This window comes from Pygoscelis adeliae, unplaced genomic scaffold, assembly GCF_000699105.1.
Source record: "Pygoscelis adeliae isolate BGI_AS28 unplaced genomic scaffold, ASM69910v1 Scaffold71, whole genome shotgun sequence".
Lineage (NCBI taxonomy): Eukaryota > Metazoa > Chordata > Aves > Sphenisciformes > Spheniscidae > Pygoscelis > Pygoscelis adeliae.
Window position 1 is genome coordinate 116288 of NW_008824356.1, and position 13011 is coordinate 129298.

The 13011-nt window shown below is 38.0% G+C and overlaps 1 protein-coding gene across 1 annotated transcript in view; it reads right to left on the reverse strand.

Moving 5' to 3' along the window:
- Positions 1–13011, reverse strand: part of PRKD1 (protein kinase D1) — a 74392-nt gene that overhangs the window by 30406 nt on the left and 30975 nt on the right. The window contains 2 exon segments of the mRNA XM_009319339.1: positions 2562–2639; positions 4297–4507. Coding sequence (XP_009317614.1) covers positions 2562–2639; positions 4297–4507 — 289 coding nt within the window.

Sequence of the window (13011 nt, forward strand, 5' to 3'; positions counted from 1 at the left end):
CATCCCTGGAAACATTCAAGGTGAGGTTGGACGGGGCTCTGAGCAACCTGAGCTAGTTGAAGATGTCCCTGCCCATGACAGGGGGGTTGGACTAGATGACCTTTAGAGGTCCCTTCCAACCCAAACTATTCTATGATTCTACAATAAATATTCTCACCAAGAACCTTTTGCCTAATTGTGTGGAGGAAGGTTCTTGACAGTCAATGTAGACGATGCCCCAAAAGAAAAAGCACACTGAACTGTTGACAGCAAAAGATTTTGAATTGATGGCATTTCACTCAAATTGGAAGTGCACAGCTGAAAGTTTTGTTTCCATGTACAGTAGTCTTAAAATATTTGGAGACATTACTGATGTGTGATTAAGAGACACATTATACTTCATCTCTAGCAGAAACAGTCATCCAGTCATGAATGACACTTTACAGTGCAAGGCTCTCTCTTTGCTATTCCTACAACACTTTTTTATCTCTATTTTTAATAAACCCACAATCAGTTAAAAATAACCTCCCACATTTAGTATATAACGTGTTTATTAATGAGAACATACTTGGCATTTTATTGCTTCAGCTCTTCCTTCACTTACTATTTTGAGTAAGATGTATCACACAGCAGATGGACAGAGTGACAGATACTGTATTTTATTTATTAAGTTTGAAAAATAATGTGAACTAAAATTACTGTAAAAATAGAAATGAGATACCAGGATGGAATTGCCTTTGATAATCCTAAGGACCTTATATCAGTCATTTAGGACGCACAATTAAGAGTTCTACTTTGATGCTATGGATACCATACTATGGATATTATTTGGTGGGGAAAAGCCAAATTCTATACATTTTAAGATGGAGAGCTTCAGAAAGTATACTTAGAGTAAGCTTGGAGTACATGTTCTCACCCCAAGTGGCTTTGCACAAGCTTTCCTCACTCAGCTCCTCCTCAAACAAACCATCATTTCCCATCAGCCTGGCATCAAATTCATGTGTAGGAGGCAAGTCAACAAAAGTAGTGTGTTGCTTGTGGGGCAAAGGCAGGGAGGGGGCACAGAGGGTGTGTTGGAGGGATGAAATACAGTTGCCTCAGATGGAAAGAGGGAACTTCAAGGGAGTCATTCAGAAACAAATGTGAATTTTGTTCATTTAGTCCAGCTGTCCAGGAACAAGGCTTGCCTTCCTGTCTTCTCTTAGCACTTTTGATCAATCCTGTTTTGCACTCCTCTCTAAAACTGCACCTACGCAGGAAAGTTCATCATTTACAAGCAGATTTAGTTACTTTCTCTGACTGTCAATCTCAGGGAAAACTCTATACTGTTATCAATGGACTTAACATATCATGGTGTATGTTTAGCTCTTGGATTTGAAAACCAGGCCATAAACTTCCATAAGCTTCGTTACTTGCACTCCTGAAGAAATAGTTGTTATGGGATGGTTAATGGTTAAGTGAGGTATAAATGGTGTAAAGATTTAAAAAAATAATAATAATAGTGACTCCAAGAGTCAAGTTTGAGGTGCATGAGAGAGGACATGCAGTAGGAGTGCAACATCAACCTTCCAGAAAATCATGCACCTTATCATGTTTCAAGTTGGATACTCAGCATCTGAAATATTTTTGCCTACACTAATTGCCATTAAACAAAAAAAACTTTGTAGTAATACAGTCACACTACTATGAGAAATACTATGAAAAACACTAGTTAACATTCCTAATTTTGGAAATTCTTGATATCTCCTCAATAAAGTAGATCACTGATTTAAAGTTTGGATTGGCATTTAAAGGATGCCTAATAAGGCAAGACTATTAACCTCAGAAGCAGTTTACGCTGACAACTTAACATGGTAATATGCATTAGAAACTGAACGCTTCACCACACTTCTTATTCTCTTATCACAGAGAAAAGTGACATTTTCAAGGCAATCAACAACTCAGCTACAACCACCCTTTTTTTCTCCAGTACCGTCTGTCAAGTCGACCCATACATTCCTATACTTGACACAAAACCGACAGCACATGTATGGGACAATCGGCAGATATTCAAGCCTTTATTTCTGGCAACTGATACAATTAGTTTCACACCAGCAGTAGGCAGTGGAATTTTTTCCTGGAGGGCCTTCCCAGTTCTTCCAGGTATACTTTTCCTTCCAGGAAGATTATCCTAAAACAAACACTTTTTTTTCCCCCCAGATTAAAAAGCAATTTTGTGCTTGTATCTGACAGGTGAATGCCAACTTCTCATGCGTGTGGCTTTTTGCTTTACTTTGGCATTCTGCATTCAACAGGCCATGATCACCCAGCCGTTTTGCTGCTGACACCACCTCTGTGGCACAGCTGAGCCTGTCTCTCAGTGCCACCTATTTGGAAGACACACACTCCAAGCTGATGGTGTATGAGTCACTCATAGGGTTCCTCCCACACTTCAACTTTGACATACAATAGAAATATTGCGGAGGAAAGGCCACTCCCAAGCAATGGAAAAACGTGTCTTTGTACACGTCACAGTTTTACATTTCTCTTTCATTTAACTGATGGTTTAAACAATGACAGAAACAATTGTTAAGGCAACCTACCTCCATTAATGGCAACTTCCCCCAGGCAGTTATTTGGCACTTTAGGAGCACAGCGTTTGTGACAGTTGAACCTACAGTCTGTTAAGAAAAAAGGGGATACAGTAAAATTATTTCTCTTTTTCTGTGATACAATTATATTTTTTCCTGCTATACAGCCTACAAACATCAAGCCCTACCATTTCACTAATACAAAGTTAACGTGTCCAGAGAGCGTTCGTTAGCCTGGCTGCATGCCACCTGCCAGTGGAAGAGACAGGATGAAGACGCTAGAAGTGTGTTTCCTTGAGGGGAAAGGAAAGCATTACTGAGGGCCGTTGGCACTAGCTGCAGCCGAAGCGCATGCTCAACTCATCTAGGGGAGCGATGGGGAGACCCGAGTGTTTGGCTGCAAAGCCAGAGCTGCTTTTCCAGTGAAAGAAGCAGATCGGGCTGCAGTATATCCACTGCAGCTTAAGAGATTGACTACATATCAAATACTGATGACTGGAAATTGAAACAGCAGAACCCTAGCCAACAATTATAAGTGAGAAAATATTTGTTCTTTACATCTCAAAGCAACTTCCAGATAGCCTTCAGTGGAGGGTTCCTTCAATACCTTCCTTATTTTCCAGATATTTTTATTTCACTCTGCCTTTACTTTTTTCATATGTGTAAGCAGCACTTTATTACATGTCATCTTAACTGTTTTCTTTTGGCTTATGAACACATTTTACTTAAACTAGGAGCTGTAACTTATTAACACACCTGGAAAAGCAAAGAGTCAGGAAGGAAGAAATATACTAATGTTGTCTATATCCTTGTAATTATTTAACTTCAGATTGATCCAAAAACCAGCTGAGGTACAGCAGTGCCAAACTGTAGGTAAATATTTTTCTAAAAAATCAGGTTAATATTTGCTTATGTCACTGGGATTCAAAATGAACTGAATCAGGTGACGTCTTCATAGCGATTTTGCTTTAGTTAAATCACATCATAAGTTAAATAAACGCGACTGAATTTTTGCAGGATGTGAGTTCAAAGAAGCAACACTAAGTATACTGATTAATTCTGTGATAGTTATTGTTTATTTTAATGGAAGGTGATTTTAAGGCTCTGTTAGCCAACGTTATCTAACACCATAGTACGCACAATGCTTTGTATTTATGGGCACTCTTGTTGGTTAAGGTAAGCCAGTAATCTAGGCTACAATCCAGGGGGCTTGATTCACTTTGGCACCTACTAAGGTACAACACCATAAGACTTGAGAGCACATTAGTCACATTGAAAAAATGTGGGTTTAAATTCTCATATAAGCTTATCTTATTTTATTTCCATTACAACTCCCCCAAACCCCTGAACTGGTGGGACTGAGGCACATGCTTCAATTCAAGCATAAGACTTTGTAGATTGAAAACAATGAAGATAGGAAAACAGTCTTTTGTGTTATCTATTCTGCTCTAACTGCCTGTGAGCACACACTCACCTAGTGCCAAATACAAGATAATTTACACCTGAATAAAAAAGATGCGAGCTACTGCAGATACACTCCAGGGTAAGAATGCCATGCCGCCAGCTCCTGCAGAACAGCAATTACTGTAATTTTGACTCCAGCTTAATCCAATGTAATTGTACATGTGCCTACACCTAGACAGTTTAGTGAGGAAATCATGAGTAAGGCTACATAATAACTACTCAAATGCTAATTTACTAATTTTATTATGCTTAGGTTTTATGTTCCTAAAGGGCATTTACTTACCTTTGCACTGCAAACCCTGTCTAAAAAGCCCTTTGAGAAGCTTCTTACAGTACTGGCAAACTGTTGGCCGTGTGTAAGAGTGGATGACAAAAGTGTGAGGCACTTTAACCTTGGACAGTAAGATCTTGTCTAGCTGAATAGGTCGTCCAATGTAGGACTGTGAATTTGATCTCTTCTCTCGCCCAGTGAATGATTCGGACGGTGTCTTTTGCTGTGAAATACATAAAAAGAACATTTGAAACAATCACGATGTATTGATTTTTAAAAGAACATCATATTCACATAGTCAGTCACCTCAAGAAGACTAAGTCGTCATAAAAAGTAACGTAAGTGCTTTTAAACACTAATAGAACATGCAACATACCCCTCTCAGACTACGTTTGAAAAATTTGAATGCTATCAAACAATATCTTTGCCAACACTACTATCATACATTTCACATTGTGACTGAAACAGGTTTTTATTTAAAAAAAAAATTTTTAAATCAAAATTCAAATATTGACTACAAATTTCTCAGAAAAGCATTTTGTGTTCTGATAAAAACACAAGCCATTTTTACCTCTCATTTTCTGTTTTACATCAAAGGTAACTTTGAAAGGCTGTATTTTTTGTATAAACATTAAGAAAATTATTACCTTATTCTATGTGCATGCAGGTTTTTGATAGAGAACAGATTAGTATTTTCCACCCCCTTTATTTATAGGTTTTGCTATCACTAGCCTTACCACACTTAGCTTATGCACAATAGACCACAATAGGTTTTTAAATACATATATAAAAATATGTATGAAGTGAGACACACAGTCTAAGGTATGGAATCAAAAGAATTCCTGAAAGAAATTAGTTACCTTATTTTCTCCACTAAATTAATTTAGATCTAAATACAGTAATCGCCTCAGAAAACAACTGACCCAGAAAACTGCCTTATCCTAAGAATTGCCCTTGTGGAACAACCAAACTGCACCCACAGTTAACATGGAAAGGAGAAAAAAAAAAGTGACAAGATGCAGCTTGATCATTTAAAACTCAGCATCTTCTTAATGTCATCTGCAAATAATCTGATAACTGAAGGCTAGAAAATGAGGCATTCCCAGTGAGCCTGCACTGTTCAAAAAGTTGTAGTAGCTGAAACTTCAGATTGGCCTAACTTGAAAAACTGTTTTGTTTCAAACTAATAACGTTATAGGAAATTCTTCACCTAAGAAGGCTGATTGATTATTATTTCCTGGTCACCAAAATATAAAAATACATTTCTGTATGCTTCTGTCTGAGAATCTTGGAGTACAGAGGAATTTGAAAGTCATTTTGATGGCAGAAGAACCTAAGGAGTTCCAGGCTTTGCCTTCACAGTGTATTTGCCATGGGGAAAAAAAAGTTTCTTCCTTCTAAAGTTCAGATAGGCCTCTCGCTGTGAAGATTAATTCTTTTGGTTATATTGCAGAACTATCTGTCTTTCCAAAGAAGCATATGCAATAGATTTGCTGAACATTAGAGCTACCCTGCTAATTGACAACAATGCCAACATCACATGCTTATCCATTGTATAAATGCAGTCCTGTCAAGTCAAGGAAAAATATGCAAAATACATTGTATGAGACAAGTACATATGGTCACCATAAACAAACTAGATTGAAACAAGTATAAAAAGGCATCTGTCTTTTCTTTATCACAATTAATAGCGGAAAAAATATGAGTACACACTTTGATATTATGTCTTTACTTCTTGAGTTTTAGATCTTCATGCTCTGTAAAGCACTTAGGCGTACGAAAAAACTCCAAACTAGTCTCAGTTTATGAGTAAATTTATTTAATATTTGTTAGTTAGCAATATTGTTTGCCTCATATTTCCAAGGCAGATTGCATTAAGTCTTATGAAGTCAACATGAGCAGGACTTTGAAAGGGAGGACAGAAGCCCAGCAGGAAGTAAGAAGGAGCCCACATATACAGCACAAACTGCGTTGCTCAGCTTGTGCAAACTACCTGCAAATGACAGCCCTCAGTACTTGTGGACAGGACAAAGCTCACAAGAGGAGACAGAAACAGCGATGCCCTCCTCTCAGTCTTGTGTGTAGAATAGGGACAGTTTTGGCCCAGACTGACGCTACTTCAGTCTTAGTGCAGTGCCTTACATGTTACATCCTCAACCCTATGCTACGGTCAGATACCTAGCTCTGAACTTGCTCTTCAGTGCTCACAACAAGAACAGTTATACATGTGACATACTACATTTTAAGTATTTTCCTTTTGAATAAAGTAATTCTTTAATGGTTTGCCTTAATTCTAATCACCACCTGCAAGGCATTAGTCACAACACTTTGCTGTCTTTGTCTTGAATATGGACATTAGGTGGACTTTTCACATGTAGTGATACTATTCTCTTAAAATGTACTTTAACTGAAAAGGAGTAAGAATTTCTAAGAGGAAAGAGTTCTACTGTTTGCTTTCATTATGTCACTGCAACAAACTAATATTTCAGTTTACTGTTCTTACCACTAGAGCTATTTCTTGACAACCTTACTCTTGTCTGAAGTACAAGTGATCCAAGTATCTCCTAATGTTATGATCTCTCTTAGAACCCTGTCTAATATCATTTAAGCTAAACCTACTTTCTATTATCATTCTTTGCCTTCATTTTCCAAATTATTGCCAAATCAAAAATTATTTTGGCAACTGAATACTGCTAAAAGCTTTTTAAAAGTCCAAATTACTTACATCTAGTTAACCTCATGCCCAAAGGATTTTAGAAAGCTGGTTTGGCCCAGTTTTTCTCACCAAATGCCTTGCAGGTTTTAGAAACTTCAGTAGCGTTGCTGAAATGTACTGAGACTAATCTTAGGCACTTATATGACTAATAGAGAGAGACAGGCTTCCCTACAGCTTTGGCTCTGACCGCTGAGATGTGCTGCCTAGATGATGTCTGATCAAATCTCAGGTGTGGTACAGTATGAGTGTGGGACCAATTATTTGCTGTATTTTTTGCTTTTTCAATTTGATGGCAAGTTTTTCAGTTTTAATGTGCTAGTATATGCTTCTGGATGGTACTGAGAAAACATCAGGTTGGACAAAAAGTGAATTTTAGATGCTCTACACTGAGCCAATCCTTTCTGAAAGATAACTCTGCAACAGTCACTTGTCATACCATCAACTCTGATCAAATACCAAGTTCCCATTGATAAAGCTTTTGTCCTGTTTACTAAACTTGTTTATCGAAATTTGTATTGGTCAATGCACAGTTATAATTTTTGAAGGATTTACTTCAAGTCTCACTTCACATGGCTGCCGAGTAATGTTAGAGAATGGCAATTAACTACATTTCTGCTAGTAACTTAGAAGTGTTCTCTACAGTCCAAGCGGTAATGGATACTAAACAAAAGAAAACATTGGAAGACCAATTGCAGGATGTCAGCCTTCAAGGCTGGTCCTGACTTTAACTTTTTAACATGATTTTAATATTCAAACTGCTGCTTATATTTCTGTTAAAAATAATATACTGAGAATGTATAACAAGCTCAATAACAAATGAACACAACAATTTCACCACCTTCACCTCAAAACGAGTGAAACTAAACATGTAGCCCTAAACTCACTCTAACAAATTCTTTGTAGGCAATATCTATCAGCTTTTTCTATTTACAGTCCAATTTACAGAAAAAGTATTTCAGCTTTTCTTTGCCATTCTGCAAGCACTGGGCTGCTATGCAATAGCAGCGTAGCACACTGTGTAACACACCAGCAATTCTTAATTTACAGTGTCTTCAAATCAAGTAAGAGGTAAAGCTGAGTTTCACCTTCTCCCATACTAGAAAAGACATCATCAGTCACAGATCTGATCTCTCTCCTGCATGTCCAGGCCTGATATGATGGACTTGCACTCCTTCCCTCTTCCAGCCGGAGCCAATGCGACCCTCAGCTCCTGCTCAGAAGTAGCAACGGAAGGGAAGCTGGTGACAGAGAACTCATGGCAGCAGCAGCCAGAGCATCACTCCACGTCCCTCTGATGACTGACTGATTAGAAGGAGGAGTACCTCCTCCCTCTTGTCAATGACGAGCGAGAAGCTCCCAATATCTTCCAAAACTCCTGTCAATATCCCTCAACTTTAACTTCCAGCACCCCCAGCATCAGACAGATGCCACAATTTAAAGCCCATGAAAGAAAAGGAAACCAAGAACTATCCTATTTTCACTGCAAAAGCAAGAATCTCTTCCACAAAGCACCTTCTTCTTCTTCGGACGGTATGCCTAGTTTGTTAGAAAGATAAATTAGTTTTTCCTGGTAGTCAGCCAGACTACTGACTCAGCAAATCTGGAAACTTCCCAGGAAATGATTGCTTAACTGGATTACACCATGGAAACTAACAGCCTGCGCAGCTCCAAACACTAAACAGTCCTTTAGAACAACCATCCCAGCAAGGTAATCTATACTTTAACAGCTCAGAATATGATTTTCCAAGTGACAACAAACACAAAGAAACATGTGCAGATATTTAACTGTACGGATGTCCAACCAAGCCAGTGACACCAATTCAATTATGCCTTAAAACTATGAGACTATCTAATAGAATCCAGTGTCTGCATAGTCTTTTATTTTGAAAAAAGTTTTTAATTCCAAGAAGGGAGAGGTGCCAAGCTTTTCCCCAACATGGGGCATTCTGCATGACTCTTACTAGCTGATGCCTTGCCCTTCCTTCTTGTTCAAATTCTTTGAACTTTTGGAATATACTGAAGCTACTCATGGTTTATCTGGTGAGCTTTGTTAAAAGCTATTCAAGGACACAGCAGGTTTGTCTACAGTAGCCAGAAGTACAAAGTCATTGTGCAGAACCCTGCCACTGCAGGAAGGAGACAGTCCTTCATATAACTGCTACCCCAAAGGTAAAATCCCTAGCAGGAGATCCCTCCATCTGTATTTTTACCTTGTCCAAATCCATTGCAAAAAACAATTAAGAAACTGATTCCCTGCCAATGGATTCAGCTGTTCTCATCACCTGGGTGAGTCTGACTGTCTTCTAGCACCACTTCTATCCCTCCCAGGCACAGAAACCAAAGAAACTTTAGGGAGATGCTGAAGGGACTAATGGGAAGCAATAAAAGCTGACTGCCTGGATGCAGAGTTGGCCTCTTGGGAACAACGACAAGGAACAGCCCTGCAGTCCAGATGCACAGGCTAGCCTAAAACATAAAACAGACTGCTGTTTGCCTGACTTCTTTTAAAAGGTTTCAACAGTCCCACTAAAAATGTCCCAGAGAATCTGACAAAACTTTACTGGAGCTTCATGTTCTGGAAGAGTCAGAAAAAAAATACTTCAAGTTTGACATTTGATCATCTTATTTTAAATCATGCTTGTGGAAATGAACATTCAAGTCAGTAAAATTCACTCAGAAGAAAGCAAGCTACACATTTTATACTCTCCTAAATACGTATTTTTCAATACTGTTCACAAAGAAGTGCTAACCTTTTGCAGGCTCAATATCTAAAAAGTATTGTGACATTATTCCTGTACTTTACACCGAGATATTAAATTGAAAACAACATAGGTATTCCTACATTTTTTAAATGTTTGCCTTAACAAAAGAAGCAAACTATCATGAGCCGTTTTTTTTATTTACTTGGATAACTGAAAAAAGTGATGCATATTTAAAAAAAAACAAACAGCAATAACTGTCCGCATGAAGTTTCATTTTCAGTGTTGAAGCATACTTGCTGAAACACGCATTTCCTTCCTATGTTGAAGGCAGAGGATAAAGCCTTAATATGATCATATACAATTTCTTCACAGACGCTACTGTCAAATGAGGTGCTAGATATTTATGTAACCACAGGAACTACTATGTTTTTATGCAATGCAAATGTTGACTTTCTTTTACAAATTAAACTATATGACTAATTAAGTGAATTCAAGGAAACAAATCTTCAGTTAAATATACTGAAATACCACACTTAGAATGCAATCAACTGTGTTGTCTTTCGAGGCTTCTTGCACTCTTCTCTTTAAGTCAAGTGTATGATTTAATCCTACAAGCACCACAGTTAGATAGCTATGGTCTGAAAAACACTTGAGTGTTACATGTGTAAACACATCAAAGAACTGACTTCAGTACAAGCTGTTAATATTAAACTATCCACAGATGGAAATTATTATGTACCGTGTTCCTCCACTCAGACATCAATACCAGCAAACAGTGGTTTGAATGCTCTGTCTGTAACATGCCTTATTTTGTAAAGTAACAAGAGAAGATTACTGGGTTTCAGCAGTCGTTGTGTGATTACACTAACTTGTCAGAGTCAGGGATTTCCCAAAACAAAAGCCCTTCGTTGACAAAGGATTTGCTAGTGACAGCAGGCATAATAGGGCTTATATAGCACAAAGCTTTTTTCCTGCATCTTACAGACGCACGTTCCTTCAAAAATATTAGGTTTAGTTTGACCTTCTATTATGTGCTTCAGAATTTTAACTATAATAATAAGTAATAAATTATTTTCATGGAAGTCTCTTGCACTACTAGAATGACCACATCATAAGCCAGACTCAGCAGCTCAGTTGTGCCTCCTGCATAGAACTAACGAGAAAAAAAAAAAAAGGCACATACCATCATACAAAGGTGGCATAGCCAAGTTATAATTCAAGACAAAACTCTTCAGGGAATCTTTGTACAATTCTGGTTCACTTTATCACATACCAATATTGCCTTCCCCCCCCCACAATGTCTGTGTAAAAACGTGTCCCATCTGACACTGTCTCCATACCATCCTTACCAAATCAGGGATAACCAGCAGGCCTTTGGGCTTAACCACAGCCACTGTCTAGAGAAACCAGCTTGGTGAGGCTTGTCTAAAGAGAGGGAAGTTTGGGGGCAGTAGGATGTTACCAATGCAGGAAAACAAGCTTATATATTAGAAGGGAAAGCACCATTGAACACATATGGGCCAGGTAAGTGGAGATAAAAGGTTGCGTTGATTGCCTCTATCCTCAAAATTCAAATCGCGCTTTGGGATCTTGTACCATTTTAGAAGACCCAGCACTAACATGAATGATGTTTCAGAGATGCTATAGGAAAGTAAAACGTGTGCTGCAGGGTTTGCCACTTCTTTGTATTTTCAATACGTGCAAACCCTTGTGTTACTACTTAGAAACTACAAGAACTTAGCCCTGAGCGTACATTTGCTTAGATGTACCATACACTCCTAAAGAATTCCTACTGTTACAGTAGCAGAGCATCTGCAAGTCCACAGTTTAAGCCATAGTGACTTATATGAGGGATCATAAGCTGACAACTATTATTATTCTATGTCTTTCCTAAAAACAAAACAGGGGATTTAAGAACAAATGGCAATTACCTGAGGACAAGAACAACCCGAACCTCTCTCCTCTTCCAAGCTGAAGAATCAAATACCCATAAGACCTCTCCAAGGGATCACAAACAAGTTGCATTCAAAAACATCAGCAGACATGGCACATATGAAATTTCAGAACATGTACATCTTAAGCTGTTTACCATTTTCTCTTCCACCTATCTTCCTGGATATTTGGAACATATTAGGTGCAAAACTGATGCAATATTTAATGCTTTCCTAAATATACACCTTTTAACTTAAAATAATTGGCTTGATCGTTTTTTAGATCTCATCTAGCTGAGATGAACTTCTGAAACAATCATATTCGGGCAAATTAGGCCAGAAAAGCTCTAATGTAGTTTGAATTAGTCACAAGAAACTCAGTCCTACAGTATTTAGTGCATGGCAGCTAGTACAGGGACTACTGTTATTTTATGTCACAGCAGTGTATGAGATAAGCCATTCCAAATTTACTTTCTGGATCCTACAATGTTTTAATTCAAGGTTCAGCTGGACTTTGAATGTCATAGACATGCAATGCTTTAAGAAAAAAGGGTACTACATTTTTAATAGTTTTTGTTGAGCTGTTTTTTACCTTTAATATGTTTTAATATTTTAAATAATTGTACAAAAGCAAGAAAACTTAAAAATGATACCTAAAAGATTGTGGAATTAACTTAAATTCCTATTTAAATATTTAACCTTCAGTGTCAGATTCACTGAGCTCTTGATTCTCAGTTCTGTTCAGTGCACGACCCTAGATTCACCTGGTGAATCTGGCACTAAATCAATGTAAGCATTACTTAGGATTGGTTTAGTTCACAGCATATATTTTACACTTCTTTTTTTTTTAAATAACGTCTAGATTTCCAGGAGCACTCCCCAAAATTAAACAAACGAGCACACTGAAAATAAGTTCCTGTAAGACAGAGAGAAATGTGCAGTGTACATCACTGGAGCATGGCAGGATAACTTGGGGGTGACAAGAATAGAACATAACTATGAGTGGTATTAATTCAGAGTTAACTTGAGTGTCTTTCTTCAAGAGGAAATATTAATTTTGCCTCTGAGGATCTTCGGTCTAATGAACTCTACTCTAGCCATTAGAAAAGGACTCCTACTAATTACAACTGGCTTAAGGCATGAAGCTGCTTTCAGCTGCAACACCTTGGCTCTTCTTTAACCCTTCCCTCAAGGGCTCCTTTTTTCCAGTCCAGTGAGTTGGGGAGGCATACGAGGCACTATAGGGACTGGAACTGGGAAAAGGAGATGTGTCTTCCATCCGAGTGTGGAAAAGGAAGGCTTTGTAGAGTGGGAATTTTTGCATCGCGGGAAACAAGGACTCCTTATTTCAGTAGAGTAAGAGAAAAGAGCAGCTATA